Source organism: Geotrypetes seraphini, chromosome 13, assembly GCF_902459505.1.
Source record: "Geotrypetes seraphini chromosome 13, aGeoSer1.1, whole genome shotgun sequence".
Lineage (NCBI taxonomy): Eukaryota > Metazoa > Chordata > Amphibia > Gymnophiona > Dermophiidae > Geotrypetes > Geotrypetes seraphini.
In genome coordinates this window covers 70,158,152-70,177,256 of record NC_047096.1, presented here as the reverse complement: position 1 = coordinate 70,177,256, position 19,105 = coordinate 70,158,152, and the positions used below count along the sequence as shown (strand labels likewise).

Below are 19,105 nucleotides of genomic sequence, written 5' to 3'. Positions count from 1 at the left end.
GGATTTAGCATAGGGTAACTATGATTTGGATTATTCTTCCCGATGTACATCACATTAAATTTATTCTTCCATTTGGACGTAGTCTTCGAATTTCCTTAGACCTTCCTGCAAATTTTCACAATCCCCATATGTTTTGACAACTTTGAATAGTTTTGTGTCATCTGCAAATGTAATTACCTCACTTGTCATTCCAATTTCCAGATCTTTTATAAATATGTTACAGTACAGATCTCTGCTGCACTCCACTATTTACCCTCCTCCATTGAGAAAAATGGCCATTTAACCCTACCCTCTATTTTCTGTCCAATAACCAATTCCTAATCCACAACTAAATATTGGCTTCTATCTATGACTCTGTAATTTTCTCAGCAGTCTCCAATGAGGAAATTTGTCAAAAGTTTCTGAAAATCTAGATACACTACCAGTGGCATAGCGAGGGTGAGAGGCGCCCAGTGCGGTGGTGCCTCTTCTCCACCCTCTTCTCTGATCCCTACCTGCCATTGCACACACCCTTTCTATACCCCGTACCTCTTTTAACATCCCCGACACGAGCAGCATCATCAACTCACTGTCCATATCAACTCTCCTTCTGATGTCACTTCCTAGGCATGGGACAAGGAAGTGACATCAGAGATCTGACATGGGCAGTGAGTTGTTGATGCTGCTTGTTTCAGGGAAGTTAAAAGAGGTATGGGGTAGGGAATGGGTGTGCACGTGTGGTGGGGGCAGAGAAGAGGAGGAGTGCCAGCTTCCTCACCAAGATGGCACCCGGGGCGGACCCCCCCGCCCCCCTCCCCTTACTATGCCACTGTACACTACATCAACCGGCTCACCTTTATCCAAATGTTTATTCACACCTTCAAAGAAATGAATTAAATTGGTGAGGCAAGACCTCCCTTTGCTGAACTCATACTGACTCTGTCCCAGTAAGCCATATTTGTCTATGTGTTCTGTAATTTTACTTTTTATAATAGCTTCCACTATTTTGCCCAGAACTGAAGTCGGGCTTAATGGTATGTAATTTCCCAGATCACCCCTGGAACCTTTTTCAAAAATTTATTTTCTGGTGGGCATATTTGTGCTCCAGCTATAGATATGAAAAAATGAATGCTGATAGTTTAGGGCACAGTAATTTATTTAAGCTGGTTTGGAGGCCGTTGACATCATATATTACCTCATTATAGTAGGTCTTTGACTATGAGTCAGTTTTGGTTTATTTTCATACACATCCAGGAAAGGAGAGGGGGGCTATTTCTGTCCTAATTTGACTTTTGAGTATGTCCACCTGGGGTGGGAGGATATTTTTAATCTGAATAGGGTAAGGTTATTGGGATAGTCTATGTTTCTGTGTTTTATTGAATAATCATTGGGTGGGAGAAAATGGTTGGTTATGCATATTTGTAAGTTGAATGTGCTTTTATTAACTTATTATATGATATATATTTGTGTATTGCACTTTTGAAGTTTAAGAAAATCAATTAAAAATTAAAAAAAAATTAGCATAGCATTGCCCCCACCCCCATCATAGGAATGCCAGGAGGACACACTTGATAGTTCATCAGAGTTCTTGATTTTATCTCTGTGTCTTGTATTTGTGATCAAACGCATCAGAATATCTAAATTATGGGGGGATGGGGGTGGGGAATGCCAACATAATAGAAATTACTCTCCCTGGAGACAAAATGGAGCTTGCTCAATACTGGGGCTACTCAGCACCCACTGACACCCCCAAAGATACGTTTGTGACCCTTTGTGGTTTCTGCACCCCCATTTCTTTTTGGAGCTGAGGAAGGACGTGTCAACTGCCAAAAGTTAGTTAAGACATGTATTGATTTAGCCAAGTTTAAAAGCTATTATTGATTGCTTTATATTTAATTTTGTTGAATCATGACTTTTTCACATGCATTGTAACCTCTCTACATGTTAAGCCTAACTAACCTTTCCATGGCCAAGCAGAAGAAGGAAGAGGGGAGGAAGGGGGAGAGGAGCGAGAGAGCTGTCTGAAACTTAAAGCTGCAGCTTTCTTCTTCTCCTTAGGTCAGCCCCCTCAGTTAATGCCCAGCCCTCTGGTGACACAACGTCTGATCCACATTCTGGAGCATTAACTAACAAACACACACACGCATACACACAAGACTTTCATTCCCCAGCTCCTCCTCCTCCTTCTTTGCTTTCTTCCTTCCTTCCTTCCCTCCTCTCTGTTTCTCCGAGCTCTTTCATCCTTCCATTCCGAGTTGAAGTAAAAAAAGGAACTCCAGCAAACTTTACAGAGGATACTTATAAAAGCAAAAGTTAAAAGGAAAGGAAAACAAAGACTCTTAAGCACCCCCCCCCCAACCCATTTGTGGCTATGAGCTCTGGCAGTCTGTCTTCAACCCTCTGTCCATGGCTGCGATGCCTCCTCTGTCTAGGCATGGTGAGACTGGGATTTGCCTCTGGTCGTCCAGGTAAGAGACTGCATCACTTCTGGCCAGCTCTGCCGGACGTTTGCTGTTGGGGCTTAGGCAGGGAGATGCTGGTGGGTACATGTAGCTGATCTCAGAGGGGTTTGAGAGAAACTAAAGTAAACCTGCTCTTCAGTGAAAGGAACTAGGAGCAGAGAGCGAGAGGGGAGGGAGGAAAAGAAGGAGTAGAATTTAAAGTTTCTGAATGTAACCAGATGTTTTCTGAATTCACTTAGAGAAGAGGAGGGGAGCCTAAGCAAAGGTTAAAAGAGGTTTCTAAAAATCCTACTAAGGAAGACAGGAATCTGCTTTATCGCCCTCTCTAGTTGGGCCTTTCCCTTTATGCCATGGGACACAGAAATTTGGGTAAGGGTCCCCAAACAACTAGTGTTGATTCCAGGAGAGAGGGTCCATCTGCTCTTCATCTTTAAACTAGATGGGGTGGACCTAAAAGTTTGAAGATTGAAGATTTTTTTTTTTTTTAATCTGTTCTCCCTAAAGTATCTTCCTCTTAATTTTATATTGTGAATAGCACTATCTCCTTACAAACAAAACGCTGTCACACAAGTCAATACTCACTACTTAAAGAGAAAAACAGGGGTCTCAAGTGCTCCCACTCAAAGGCCCGAGATATGCTTCAAGGCCAATGAATGATATATTGAGCTATCATCAATCCCGTTTATTTTCTCTATACTTTGTAGTGATTAATTTTCATATTTTTAGCTAATATTCCTTGTGTTTAAATAATCTTTCAATAATTTGTTTTACTTTAATACTCATTTGCCATTAAATACTTTTTCAAACTACTTAGCTTATGGATTCTTTTCCTTCCTCTTATGATTTTCTATTGACTCTCTTGACTCTCTACGGAAGAACTCCGTTTCGCTCCCGTGTGTGTTACTCGGGGCTTCTTCAGGAAAGCACCAGAGGTCTCTGTAAAAGGCAAAAGAACTATTATTTTAATATATATGCTCTATTAAAACCCAATATTAACTACCCTTTGCTCCCTAAAGTATGCCATTAATATATTTTAACCCATTTAGTACAAATTTAAAGAAAATCAATCCATCCCCATCCTCTTCTGGATGAATCCTGAGGTTTTGACCTAGTGAGTTTTAAATATAGTGCCACAGACCATTCTAAAAAATGCTAACAGTAACTTGCAGATTGGAAGATAGTTTTCTTTGTTCTTAGTGCTCCCAAAGAACCAATCACAGGCTGCATACCATTACAAAACCGAGCTGCAAACCCCTTATGTGAGCAAAAGATATTTGTTAATTCTTCAATACATGGGGTACTAGTGACCTGGACAGGCCACCGTGAAGAGGGGCTGCCGGGCCAGATGGACCGTTGGTCTGACCTGGTAAGGCTATTCTTATGCTCTAATGCAGTGGTTCCCAACCCTGTCCTGGAGGAACACCAGGCCAATTGGGTTTTCAGGCTAGCCCTAATGAATATGCATGAAGCAAATTTGCATGCCTATCACTTCCATCATATGCAAATCTCTCTCATGCATATTCATTAGGGCTATCCTGAAAACCGGATTGGCCTGGTGTTCCTCCAGGACAGGGTTGGGAATCACTGCTCTAATGACTACACACTCATTCTGCATCTGGACTAGCTTGCTACACCATTTAGACACTTGCTTTGATAGATGGTATATCAAAAATAAAGAAACTTGAAACTAGATCAGTTCATATCTGCTGAAGTACAGTGGCATAGTAAGGGACAATCTGCGTCAAGTGCCGTCTTGGTGGGGGTTCCAACATCTGTCCTCCTTTCCACCCCCTGCTCCTTCCCGGCCCCCCCCTATACTGTAGCGCACATGTGTCCCTTCCCTTCCCATGTAGCTCTTCAACATTCCAAGTTCGAGCAGCAACCCCGACCTGCTGCTCATGCCGGCATTGGCTCTTCCCCTGACTTCATTTCCTGGACCCGCATCTAGGAAGTGATGTCAGAGGAAGAGACAACACTGGCACAAGCAGCAAGGTTAGGGTTGCTGCTCACAATGAGAATGCTAAAGAGGTACGGGGGATGGGAAGGGGCACATGCACGCAGCAGGAGGGGGCAGGGAAGGAGCGGATGGGGATGGAGAGGCAGAGAAAAGGGCGTTGCCACTCTAGGTGTCTCTCACCCTCGCTACACCACTGCTGAATTCTATAAACAACTTACCTTGAGTTTAGCCACCTATCTGTTTATCCCAATGGACTCTATCATCCATCTGTTATCTACACTTGGCCCCTTGGCTATTTGACCAGCTGTTTTGTAGAAAAGCATTAGCGTCATATCTATGTTATTTGAATGTTCTGATGTGTGCTTATTAGGTGTTTCATAAATATTATGCTGACATTGTATTATATTTCTGCTATTTGAATTTCAGGGGAAGGGGTAAAACGCGGACCTCACGGACCTGACGGACCTCGCGGATCTAAACCCGTACGGCCTTAAAAATCTGAGGTCTGTGTCGGTCCGTGTCCCTGCCGCTTGTAGTTTCTGTCGCTGACAGACCTTGATTGAGATTTGAGCGCTGACGGATCCGTCTCAGCATAGGGAGGGAAAAGTGTTAGGATCCGTCAGCGCTAAAAATCTCTTCGAGGTCTGTCAGAGCCAGAGACTAGAGCTGGAGTTCGGAGACTTCTTTTCCATAACGCACGTCCAAAACCTATGTCCCCGCTCTCTTGGCTTCTGCTCTGCCACTCCAGCACTCGTCTCTGGCTCTGACAGACCTCGAAGAGATTTTTAGCGCTGACGGATCCTAACACTTTTCCCTCCCTATGCTGAGACGGATCCGTCAGCGCTCAAATCTCAATCAAGGTCTGTCAGCGACAGAAACTACAAGCGGCAGGGACACGGACCGACACGGACCTCAGATTTTTAAGGCCGTACGGGTTTAGATCCGCGAGGTCCGTCAGGTCCGTGAGGTCCGCGTTTTACCCCTTCCCGAATTTCAGCACTGTTAAAATAAGTAACTTTTTGAAACTGTTTCATGGTCCTCCTATTATTAAGACTGAATTTGCAGATTTTGAGTTTACCTCATTCATTGCATTTATGTTTATACAGTGGTGCCTCGCATAACGAACGCCTCGCACAGCGAACGCTGCACACAACGAACTTCATGTCTTGATTCATACAACGAACTTCGTTTCACACAACGAAGTCGCCCGAGCTGCGTTACTCACTGCGCTTAACTGCCCTCTCTCACAGCCCTTCGCCTGGCTCCCTGTGCAGTGGCGGACCGTCGGCTCGCCTCCTTTTATGGAGGGGTCCGGCGCCTACTGCTGATGCGTTGGGGGGGGGCGGAGCTACTCTCGCCGCTTCCCCGATGCTAGAAAAAAAAAAAAAAAAGAAAAGTTAAGTCCCAGTTTTTGCCGCTGAGACTCTGCCCTCTCTCACTGTATACAGTCATCCTTTTAAGATAAACTCAATATTTTTTATATATCATGGCTTCTAAAAAAAGCAGGAAGGTGATTTCTGTTGAAATGAAATGGGAAATAATTAGAAGGAGTGAATGTGGGGTAAAACAGTGTGACCTCGTCAAAGAGTTTGGCCTCAGCAAGACCACCATTTTCACCATTTTGACAAATTTATCTTTTTTTAGGTCATCTTAGCATATTTTATGCTGCAGAACGAATCATTTTTTTTAACATGTCTTGTTATGGGAAAACGCGTTTCCCATAACGAACTTTTCGCATAACAAACTTGCTCCTGGAACCAATTAAGTTCGTTGTGTGAGGCACCACTGTATTTGGTCTTTTTACTACTGTTTTGCTGTTAACAAAATTATAAGTTTCATGTTGAATTGTACATGCGGTACACCTCCGTGGGTGAATCTCTTCATAAAGGTGGTTAATGCATCCAAATAAATTTATTTTTATTTTCTATACCGTTCTCCCAATGGTTTCCATGAATTTATTCATGTACTCTAGCATTGTTCTTGGATCAGTGTGCAACGCGTTTTCTGTGCAGTGTATGTTCCTTGACAGAGCTATCACTGCATTGTGTGCCCCGACAGTTCATCCGCTGTGTGCCTGCTCATGAGTTTGTTTGCTTGTTGGTTGGTTTTTTTTTGCTGTTTTCTCAGCAAATGAAAAAGCAAAGCTGTTGGTTAGGAATACATGTGCAGTGCATATAGGATAAGTTCCTCTTTAACATTTAAAAAAAAAAAAGAATTTGATCTTGGGCAATGGAAGTCAAGATGAAAGTTTGACTTTGACCTCCCCTGATATGTCTTGTCTGTTTGTCCAAATTAGATTGTAAGCTCTTTTGAGCAGGGACCATCTATTGAATGTAGAGCACTGCATATGCCTTTCAGCGCTATAGAAATGATAAACAGTAGTAGTAGTTATACGGTTGTCATGGCAGCTCCACTGGCTTCCAGTGAAGGCCTGACTGAAATGTAAGGTTTTGTGTTTGATTCATAAATATTATTAAAGGAGCCTTCTACAGAATCAAATTAGAGCCATTGAGATCAGCCCAGATGGGTCCTTTCTTAGGGTTACTATATAGCTCCATAGTAACATAGTAGATGACGGCAGATAAAGACCCGAATGGTCCATCCAGTCTGCCCAACCTGATTCAATTTAAATTTTTTTTTAATTTTTTTTTCTTCTTAGCTATTTCTGGGCAAGAATCCAAAGCTTTACCCGGTACTATGCTTGGGTTCCAACTGCCGAAATTTCTGTTAAGACTTACTCCAGCCCATCTACACCCTCCCAGCCATTGAAGCCCTCCCCTGCCCATCCTCCACCAAACGGCCAGAAAAAGGAAGACGAATTGAGTCATCCGGGTTTTACTTCCACTGCTTTCAGTGGAAGTAAAACCCAGATGTCTCACTCTGTCCTCCTTATTTCCACTGCTTTCAATGAAAGTAAAACCTGGATGTCTCAATCTGTCTTCCTTTTTCTGGAACACCACCAAAAAATATTCCAATAGATGCTCACTGCTATGGAGAAAAATAGACTAGAGATAAGGATATGTAGTTATATGGAGAAAAGACCTCAGTTTCCTCTTAGAGAGGTCTCTATGTCTGCCGTACACAACTTAAAGCAGCATAGGAGAAAACATCCCTGGTCAGAAAAACTCCACTACATCAGGAGAAGTCTCTAAAAATGAAATTCAAATATGCATGTAAGTATTCTTCCATTCATCTCAGTATTTTTAAAAAAGGAATAACACATCGTTACTTACATGTAACTTTAGCTGCCGCTCTACAGATTCTCTAAAACAGAATGGCGGCTCGGCGTTGTGGGCAGGGTTTAAAAAGAAGGCTGAATCTAAGGTTTAACCAATCATGATTGAGTAACGATGTGTTATTCCTTTTTTAAAAATACTGAGATGAATGGAAGAATACTTATATGCATATTTGAATTTCATTTTTAGAGACTTCCCCTGATGCAGCGAGTAGCGAAACAGGGCCTGTCGGGAGTCTTAATGAATGAAGATTAATGTGATAATCCTATGTTACCTAACTGGATTCTTGTCTCACCTGGAGAATTGTGAACTTAAGAGATAAGTTTTTTTGATTCTAACTAGTAGTCCTATGTAGTGGAGTTTTTCTGACCAGGGATGTTTTCTCCTATGCTGCTTTAAGTTGTGTACGGCAGACATAGAGACCTCTCTAAGAGGAAACTGAGGTCTTTTCTCCATATAACTACATATCCTTATCTCTAGTCTATTTTTCTCCATAGCAGTGAGCATCTATTGGAATATTTTTTGGTGGTGTGTCTTATTAATATTCCACTTGCTATTATATATATTCCTTTTTCTGGAGACATACGGTAACCCTATCCTTTCTGGCTTCCTTCAATGTCTGTTATTAAATTGGATGGCAGGTTTGTAGCTATGTTGGACCCTGTTTATAAAACAAACTTCCTCTGGTTTTGAGAGGAATTACATTACATTGGTGTCTTCTATCCAGCCAATACCTTTCAGCTCTAGGCGGTTTACACCAAGAGTTGGCCTGGACATTTCCAGGGAGAATACATGGTTAATAGATGTGGTATCTTCCTATCTGAAAACAATGGAAGGTTTGGTTATTTATTCAAAGGCATGTAAAAGGGTTGCATTGTAAACTGGGTTTGATTCTCATTTCGTTTGATATTTTTGTGTGTTTATTATTACAATCTGCCTCTGTAACTTTTCGAATTCTGCTATATCTTTTTTGAGATACGGTGACCAGAATTGCACACGGTATTGGAGGTGTGGCTGTACCACAGAGCGATACAAGGACATTTTAACATTTTCATCTTTGTTTTTCATTCCTGTCCTGATAATTCCTAACATTCTATTTGCACATTGAGCTGAGGGTTTCAACATACCCTCAACAATGACTCCCAGATCCTTTTCCTGGGCAGTGACTCCTAACATAGAACCCAGCATCACATAGATATAGTTCAGTGGTCTCAAACTCGCGGCCCGGGGGCCACATGCAGCCCTGCCAGGTACTATTTTGAGGCCCTCGGTATGTTTATCATAATCACAAAAGTAAAATAAAAGTTTCTTGATCATATGTCTGTTTAGCTATAAATGACAATATTATTATTAAGACTTAGCCGAAAGGAAAGGTTTATAAACTATAAAGAGTTTTACCTCATGCAAAATTGTCATTTCTTTAAGAAGACATTGACTATTTTTTTCTGAGGCCCTCCAAGGACCTACAAATCCAAAATGTGGCCCTGCAAAGGGTTTGAGTTGGAGACCACTGCTATAGTTAAGAGTTCCTCTATCCCACATGCACTTTGCACTTGCTCACATTAAATGTCATCCGCCATTTTGACACCCAGTCTTCCACACATGAATATTATTACCATGATTCCTGGAAGGCCCAACTGCTCTTCATCTTTAAACTAGATAGGTTGGACCTAAAAGTTTGAAGCCTGAAGATATTTTTTTTTTAATCTGTTCTCCCTAAAGTACGCCATTAATATATTTTAACCCATTTAGTACAAATTAAATGGTCCTCTTGTCATTTTTCACATTCCTCTTGCGATCTAACAACTTTGTTTCATCAGCAAATTTAATGATTTCACTACTTATTTCCATCTCTTGATGAAGGAGCTTACTCATAATGGGGGGTGCTTGGCACTCACAGAGCTGGTTCCTATGTGTCCATCCACATCTATTACTAAGCTTTACAATCTTTAAAGTTTCACTGGAATCAACTTTCAAACTCCCCATTTCTTCTGAGGAAAGCTTGTACCTCTGACCCTGGGCCTTTAGGGGTGCAATACTGCCTGTGGCGTAGCAAGGGTGAATGGCACCTGGGGTGGTGGTGCCCCTCCCTCGCCCTCTTCTTTACCCCTCTTACTCCTTCCCACCCCCCTGCAGCTTGTGCCCCTTTTCTTCCCCCATTCCTTTTTTAATTTTCCAGGTGTGAGCAACAGCACGAACTTACTGCCTTTATCGTGTCAGCTGTCCCTCTGACCTCACTTCCTAGGCGCGGGGCCTCGAAGTGACATCAGAGAGAGAGGAGTTGTGTGGAGCAGTGGTTGGATCTACAGCCTCAGCACCCTGGGGTTGTGGGTTCAAACCCCGCACTGCTCCTTGTGACCCTGGGCAAGTCACTCAGTCCTCCATAGCCCCAGGTACATTAGATAGATTGTCAGCCCACCGGGACAGATAGGGAAAATGCTTGAGTACCTGATTGTAAAACCGCTTAGATAAACCTTGATAGGTGGTATATAAAACACCTAATAAACTTGAAACTTGAACACTGAGGTGGGCAGCAAGTTCGTAATGCTGCTCACGCAGGGAAAATTAAAGAGGTACGAGGGAAGGGGTGCATGCATGAGTTCAGGAAGGAGCAGGGGGGGCCAGAGAGGAGGATGGGTGTCTGCACCCCTTACAAAGATTGCGCCCGGGGCAGACTGCATCCCTCCCGCATCCCCCTTACTACGCCACTGAATACTGCTACAGGGGTATGCTCGTAGCCCTTTCAGGACCAAGGGACATATTTGTCCCATAACTTTAAAATCCTATACATTTTGATTGGGATAGTCTACAGTTCTAAATTTGATATGTACGGATTCCATATGATACTGCCTTTATGTAAACAAACTGGTTCCGACATTCATTCATTAGCGTCGTTGCCAGATGGACGAGAAGATTCACTTACCACACTGTCCATAAGCCAGAAGTGTGATTTTTTTAAAATAAAAATAATGATATTTCACAAAAAAAATCAATTTTTTGGCATCTGCAAGCCCTTTTTACCATAAAAATGTCGTCAAAACCACAAAAATTGGCCTACGATCCTTATGGTCCTGAAAGGGTTAAGCAATGGTCAGCTGAATGCTTTAGCTTAGTTGCCATTCAATGTGAGCTGGGAAATAACATGGAAAGCCACACCACTCTCAGGATAATCACATGCTCACTATACCAATTAGTCTTGGGCTCCTTTCTTCCTTTTGGTAGTTAAAAGCAAACACAAAATGAATAATTAAAAGGTAGACAGGAAGAATAAAAGCATCACTTTCCCCTCCCCCCAAAAAAACAAAACAACCCCCCCCTCTTAAAAATGCAATCCATTTAAGAAAGTCACTGGTGGAAATGAGTTAGGCACTCTTTAGGATCTTTGAAAACAAGGGATCAGTCATGGCAATCCTGCAGAATGCTCCTTCTCAGCAGTGTGGTTTTGTGAGTCCACCGGTTTTTTTTGCTATCAGCATAATTTTCTCTGGAATTCATTGCCAGTGAATGTGGCAAAAGCAGTTAGCTTAGCAGGGTTTAAAAAAGGTTTGGATAATTTCCTAAAAGAAAAGTCCATAAGCCATTGTTAAGATGGACTTGGGAAAATCTGCTGTTTATTTCTAGGATAAGCAGCATAAAATCTTTTACTCTATTGGGATCTTGCCAGGAGAGGCCACTTTTGGAAACAGGAGGATACTGGGCTTGATGGACCTTTGGTTTGTCCCAATATGGCAGTATGTTCTTATGCTTCCTAAAGAATTTAAAGGGTAATTTTATAAGTTATGCATAAATGAAGGTACTAATTGTGTATCAGTGTTTACAAAATACTAACATTTACACATGGGATTGGCACACTTAATTGGCAAATATGTGCTAAGTTCTGGTCTCCTTATCTCAAAAAAGATATACAGTAGCAGCACTAGTAAAGGTTCAAAAAAGAGCGACCAAGATTATAAAGGAGATGGAACTCCTCTCAAATGAAGAAAGCCTAAAGAGGTTAGAGTTCCTCAGCCTTGAAAAGAGATGAAAGAGGGGAGATATAATCGAAGTCTACAAAATCCTGAATGGTGTAGAATGGGCTCAAGTGGATCGATTTTGTACATTGTAAAAAATTTCAAAGACTAGGGGACACTTGATGAAGTTACAGAGTACTACTTTTAAAACCAATAGGATGAAATGTTTTTTTTTACTCAGAGAATAGTTAAGCTCTAGAATAAGTTGCCAGAGGATGTGGTAAGAGCGGTTAACGCAGCTGGTTTTAAAAAAAAGGTTTGCACAAGTTCCTGGAGGAAAAGTGCATAGTCTGCTGTTGAGACGGACATGGGGGAAGCCACTGCTTGCCCTGGATCAGAAGCATGGAATGTTGCTACTCTTTGGATTTTTGCCAGGTACTAGGTGACCTGGATTGTCCACCATGAAAACCATTGGTCTGACCCAGTAAGGCTATTCTTATGTTCTTAAGTGCTAGGTGCTATTTTTAAACATGGTTTGCGTGTAAGTTAGTTCACAAATATAAGTAGGCCATGCTTGTGAGCAAAGAATGGGCATGTCATGGGTGTCCCACGTAACAATACATTCAACTTATAGAATTGCAAGCACTGCAAGGCGCACTTAAATGCAATATCTTACGCCTGCCATTGTCACGGCATAAGCAGCAACACCTAGATATCGGGGCACGTAGGCCACTAGTTGAGTTAGTGTTCTATAAAGTTGCCCCTTTGTGACCCCTATATTTTGGCCCAGCTTTACAGAACTGTCACCTTCAGTCTCTGCTGTGCCATCCCCTGAAGGATACAAAGAGATAACACAGTGACCTGTTGCTGCTCTTCTCATCTCACCCTTCTGCCTCTTGTTGGTACGAGTGCTTGCCCTGTGCAGCGTTTGAGCAAGGGGCTTGGAAATTAAGGCAAAACAGCAGAGCAGCTCTGTCAGCCCCGCATTTGCAAATGGTGATGGTCTTAGACGTTAAAAAGTACCTCCTGCAAAAGAAATGGTTATTTGGATCTAGCTCACCCTTTTTTTTTTTTCCAGTTGTGACCTCAAGGTGGAGGAGCAGCTTAATCGTTGGTACAAGCTTAGGAGCCAACTTTTCAAAAATGATTGGGGGCTCCAGCTGGATACATTGTAACAAAGATTTTTCATACTTTCAAACGTCAACTTCCTCCTCATGGCCTTTGCACTGGTTTTTAAAGAGAAGGTCTGTGTGTGTTTTTCACTTTGAAGTTTGCCGTGGGTATAGAGACTGTGCAGTCACTTGCAGCTGCATTCTCCGCAATAAATTTTTCACTGAAAAAGTACATGTGACGACTGGAACCTAACGTCCAAGCACAATGTAACACTTAGCACGCTAAACTGCATGCACAAGTTAGAGAATACTGTCTAAACTAAACTAAACTAAATTAAACCTTAGGTTTGTATACCGCGCCATCTCCACAAGCGTAGAGCTCAGCACGGTTTACAGGGTTAGGTTGAAAAGGAGCTACAATGAAGGGTTATAGGAAAGGAGCTAGGAAGATAAAGAACCAAAGAGCAGGAGGTGTTAGATTTTTGAAAAGAGCCAAGTTTTCAGGTGTTTGCGGAAGGATTGGAGGGAGCTTGAAATTCTGAGCGGGGATATGAGGTTGTTCCAGAATTCTGTGGTTCTAAAGGGGAGGGATGTTCCTAGTTTTCCTACGCGGGATATACCTTTTGCAGAGGGGAATGATAGTTTCAGTTTTTGGGGGGATCTAGTGGAATTAGGGTTAGAGGAGTTCCAGAAGAGTGGGATAACGGGAGGGAGGATGCCATGTAGGATCTTGAAAGCTAAACAGGCACATTTAAAGAGGACTCTGGAGTGAACTGGGAGCCAGTGAAGTTTGGACAGGAGTGGGGAGACGTGGTCGAACTTGCCTTTAGCGAAAATAAGCTTTTCCGCGGCGTTCTGGATTAGCTGAAGTCTATGGAGTTTTTTTTTTAGTTAGGCTTAAATAGATGGAGTTGCAATAATCCAGTCTAGAGAGGATGGTGGATTGAACAAGGACGACGAAGTGAGAATGATGAAAGTACGATCTCACTTTCCTCAGCATATGAAGACTAAAGAAGCATTTTTTTACCAAGAAGTTGAGGTGGTCATTGTTAAATTACTTGCTAATTGGCATTAATAATCAATTATTGGTGTTAATTGATGCTAATTGGCACTCGTTTCAATGATGCAGGTAACTGCCCTTAGTTGGTATTCTATTACATAAGAACATAAGAACATAAGCAGTGCCTCTGCCGGGTCAGACCACAGGTCCATCCTGCCCAGCAATCCGCTACCGCGGCGGCCCAAACAGGTCAAGACCTGTCTGAATCATCAGAAGGGGCTCCCTTGCCACCTTGGTTTCCCATTTAAGTCCTGCCTTCCTATCGAAGTCCTAGCCCTCCGGTCTTGCACATGCACGACCTGGTTGGTTTATACTCATTACCTGGTTAACTTCCTATACTTGTGTTTCATCCCAGCTCCTCCCTCAGTATCCCACGATCCCTTTATCCCTCAGGAATCCATCCAATCCCTGTTTGAATCCTTGTACCATACTCTGCCTGATCACTTCCTCCGGTAGCGCATTCCAAGTGTCCACGACCCTTTGGGTGAAAAAAAACTTCCTTGCATTTGTTTTGAACCTGTCTCCCTTCAGTTTCTCAGAGTGCCCCCTCGTATTTGCTGTCCCCTTCAGTCTGAAGAATCTGTCCCTATCCACCCTCTCTATGCCCCTCATGATCTTGAAGGTCTCTATCATATCTCCCCTGAGCCTCCTTTTCTCCAGAGAGAAGAGCCCCAGCCTATCCAGCTTCTCGGCGTATGAACAGTGTTCCAGCCCTCTTACCATTTTCGTTGCTCTCCTTTGGACTCTCTCAAGTACCGCCATGTCCTTCTTGAGGTGCGGCGACCAATACTGAACGCAGTATTCTAGATGTGGACGCACCATCGCTCGATACAATGGCATGATGACTTCCCGTGTTCTGGTTGCTATGCCCTTCTTTATGATTCCCAGCATCCTGTTGGCTTTTTTCGAGGCTGCTGCGCACTGTGCAGATGGCTTCAGTGATGCATCCACCAGCACACCCAAGTCTCTCTCGAGTCTGCTGTCTCCCAACAATACCCCCAACAATGCTCTTCTGGAGGCTATTATAAGGGAAAACACCCTCCAGGGATTCAAGACAAAGTTAGCCAAGTTCATGCTGAACCGGAACTTGCGCAGGAGGGCTGGTCTCAGTTAGGGCACTGGTCTTTGACCTAGGGGCCGCCGCGAGAGTGGACTGCTGGACACGATGGACCATTGGTCTGACCCAGCAGCGGCAATTCTTATGTTCTTATATCCATGGCATTAACGAACAGGAAATAAGCTTTTTGTCAAATGAAGGAAAACTCTGGAATTAGAGGGCATAAGATGAATTTAAGAGGTGATAAATGGTGATAAATGCTTGGAATAGTCTCCCTATAGAGGTGGTGGAGACAAAAACTGTGTCTGATTTCAAGAAAGCATGGGACAGGAAAATGGGATCTCTTAGGGAGAGGAGATAGTGGATGCTCCGGATGGGCAGACTGGATGGGCCATTTGACCTTTATCTGCTATCTTATTTTTATGTTTCTATGTCATGTTATGTTTAACAAGTAAGCAGAAATGTTTGCACAAATAGCATCCAAATTCCATTCTGTCCATATATGTTTTTGTACTATTTGTGGACTATAAATCCCAGAGAGTGTGGGGGAGGGGCAATAATTAAATTACCAGGCACCTGATAAGAGCCTATCAATAAAGGAAGGTAGGTGCCTGTTTCCTTTATAGAATACTAGTGTAAACCGTGAAAATGCTTGTTTATAGGTTAGGTGTGAGTACTCTGTGGCCGGTGTGCCTAAGTGCTAATCACACAGCCCCTCCCATGCTCTATCCTGACTCCGCCTATGTATTCACCCACCAGTAAAATACTCTCTATGTATGATATGTGTATTTGCAGTACTTAGGTAGAATTTTTGCATTTACATATCAATGCAATGGTTTAGTAAGGGGGGAAGAGGGGGCAGACCACCCCAGGTGCTGGTACCTCTCTGCCCCACCCTGCTCTGCCACCCCATGCCACTCTCTTGCTATCCCTTCCCCCACCCTGTACCTCTGTAGATTTTCGCCAGCGCAAGCAACTTCTTCTGCCTGTTGCTCGCACTGGACTGGTTCCCCTCTGAATCACTTTGGGGTCGTGGGGCCAGGAAGTGACATCAGAAGGAATCCCAGTGCTGGCGCCAGCGGTTTGCTGGAGAAGATTTACAGAGGTACATGGGGAGAAGGAAGAATGCGAGTGTGGAGTGGGAATGAGAAGGAGTGGTGGGGGAGAGGAGGGTGCGGGGAGGTGCCACTGCCTGGGGCACTGCCTACCCTTGCTACGCCACTGTGCCCATGTGCCATTATTCTGGTAATTTAGTTACATAGTTCACAGGTCTGTACTGATTTTTCTCAGAGTTCTCATATGTCCAACTGGATTGGAACAAGGAGAATCGGATCTTCTCAAGACTGGATTCTAGAATCCCGCAGTGCTCAATCTGTTAAAAACAGATGTGGCTGAAGGAGAAGAGTGAGCTGAGACGGAGACTCTTGCAGAGGCTGCCCCAACATCACTTTCTGCCTGCTGCTGATCGGTGTGCTTTGGCTGCTGAGCTACTTAGTGACTGCCTTTTCCAGTGCCTACGGCCGGAGAAAAAGCCCCCGGAGGCTCTGCCACCTCCCAGAAATAAAAGGCGAGTGCTCGGAATCATCCATAGGGAGCAAGGGATGGATGGAAATTCCACCGCTACCACATTACCCCCCTCTAACACATCCCCCTTCCATCACAGTCCACATGAATTATCCCAGCTCACTGACTTGGCTGCCATGGAGGCCAGAATCTCTGACTCAGCAGTTTGGCACAAGAGTCTGTTTTGGGCTGGGGTTATTGAAAACAGCTGTCATTCTTGATGCTGTCTGAGCTGTGGCAGGCTGACCTTTGGCCTACAGACTATCATCAAACGATCATTCGAAATAGCCAACTATTTTTGTATTTTTTGTCTTTGGGAATTATTATTATAATTTTTACCTCAAATCAGTGCAGCCTTGTCATTGGCCTGTGTGCTGGTTTCCAAATTCTTGCTGATGGCTTCCCCTCATCCCAACTCCATGCAAAGATCAGAGAAATAGGCTCCATGTGTTTTCTTACTTTCCTCTGCGTCCTTAGAAAACATTTCCCAAACCTGGGTGGCCTGAATAGTAAACTTGGTACCTAGGCACCTTCTCTGAACGAAACCAACTGAAATACAAAAGTTAGTGGCACATGTACTTAAAAATATTGGCAAGGTTGAAATGGTAACTCCAGACTGAAGACAAATATCTATGAGGACATTGCATTAGGTGACAAGTTATATCTTTGGATTTTAATAGTAAAAATAATGAATGTGGTGTTTTTTAGCTGGGCTGGACATACACAGTGCTGGTATTTAGGCTACTCTGTGTCCCTTCCCCATAATGCATTGTGGGTCATCGAGGCAAAGGTTAAGGTGGCTTGTCCAAGGTCACAAGGAGTGTCACTAGTTCTCAGCTCATTTCTCTAACTCAGCAGTTCTCAACCCAGTCCCTTGGACACACCTGGTCAGTCAAGTTTTCAGGATACCCACAATGAATACAATACCCACAATGAATGGGGAGACGAGTTCTTTTTTATTATACAGACAAATTACTTTTTTTAACTTGACATGGGTAGTATTTTATTTATTTATTTGCAAAATTTACATACCGCCTTTAAAGGGGAACCGCTGAGGCCACTCCGATACCAGCGGCAGGACACCAGCATTGGGGCTCCAGAGCACAGATCCTCCCCTCCCCCAAGCCTACAGAGGAGAAAGTCGTAAAAAGGGGAACCGCTGAGGCCACACCGATACCAGCGGCAGGACACCAGCAGCGGGGCTCCAGAGCACAGATCCTCCCCTCCCCCGAGCCTACAGAGGAGAAAGTCTTAAAAAGGGGAACCGCTGAGGCCACACCGATACCAGTGGCAGGACACCAGCAGCGGGGCTCCAGAGCACAGATCCTCCCCTCAAGCATGTCAACTGCTTCCCTAACGGTATATATACTGGATCTGCACTATTTCCTATTTGTACAGCATCTTGTAGCTCTTGAAATATACAGCTCCATTATTCTTGTAACTTCTCCTGGAAATGACCAGAATTCTCTCTGTAATTATCCTGGAAATGTCCAGTTGTCTCTTTTGTAATCCGCCCAGAGCTGCAAGGTTGAGGCGGAATAGAAATCAGTAATGTAATGTAATGTAAACAAAGCAGTTTCCATATAAACTAAACATACATAATTACAAACAGAATTACATTTCTAAAAATAGAACTAAATTACAGTACCATAAAATACATTTTTCTTTAAAAACAAAAACATATGAACAATACACAAGCAATCAATAACAAAGGCACTTAGGAATCCACTTATTCACTCAAACACAGAGTCAGGTCAGAAGTTACATCTACCAGGAAATATGTTAATATGAAGGCTGAATAGCTCTACAGATAGGCGTCCACAAATAGCTTGGTTTTCAACAGCTTTTTAAGCTAAAACAGTCAGTGCTTAATCGTAGATGTTCCGACAGCTTATTCCAAAGCGACATTCCAGCTACAGAAAACATCTTAGATTTTGTAGTCACATATCTCACAGTTTCTTCAGTAGCCGCCAAGAGTCTCATGAGAAGTGGAATATTTATTTTATTTTTCACAATCACTGGGATTTTGCACCCAACATATGAGGCAATGGACCTGTATTCTAACAAGGCCAGGATGAACGTTGACTGAGAAGAACCCCTGTCACCAAGCATTCCTCTAGATAAGTGACAACAATAGTATTTTCATTACTTTGTTGATTGTTTAGTTTGCCTTGTCCAGCAGTTTGATATATCTGTATTACATTACATTACATTACATTAGGGATTTCTATTCCGCCATTACCTTGCGGTTCAAGGCGGATTACAAAAGGTTAATTTAAAAAAACAGAGTTACAATGATTAGCTAGAGAGGTAAGTTGTAGATCTTATAAACATTTAGCGGGTTGTTGAGGGTGAGGTGGTTTGTAAGAGAGTTAATAGGTGGTCATAGTGGAGATTCTTTTGTTATTATTAGTGCAGTAATGGGTAGATCAAATGTCAGTTTTAGAGTTACTAAGAGGTCGTGGTGTTATTGCTGCTTCAGGAATTTCTTGAAAAGTGTGGTTTTTATTTCTTTTCTGAACGTCCTATAGTCTGGGGTGGTCATCAGAAGGTTGGAGATCTGGTTGTCCAGCCTTGCGGCTTGAGTGGCTAGGAGGCCGTCGTGTAGTTTTGTTCATTTTACTTCCTTGATTGGGGGGGGTATGAATGGGGAGTGCGTTTTTCTGTGTCTGGTAGTGGGTGCTTGGATGAGGCGATTGTTCAGGTATGATGGGCTGTCTCCGTGTAGG

The 19,105-nt window shown here is 43.1% G+C and overlaps 1 protein-coding gene across 2 annotated transcripts in view; it reads left to right on the top strand.

Annotated features, from left to right (window-relative positions):
• Positions 1-2,121: 2,121 nt before the first annotated feature.
• Positions 2,122-19,105, top strand: part of MRC2 (mannose receptor C type 2) — a 143,550-nt gene continuing 126,566 nt past the window's right edge. For both annotated transcript variants that reach the window (XM_033918346.1, XM_033918345.1), the window contains exon 1: positions 2,122-2,447. In XM_033918346.1, the coding sequence (XP_033774237.1) occupies positions 2,351-2,447 (97 nt within the window). In that variant the 5' untranslated portion in view covers positions 2,122-2,350. The remainder of the gene's footprint in view (positions 2,448-19,105) is intronic.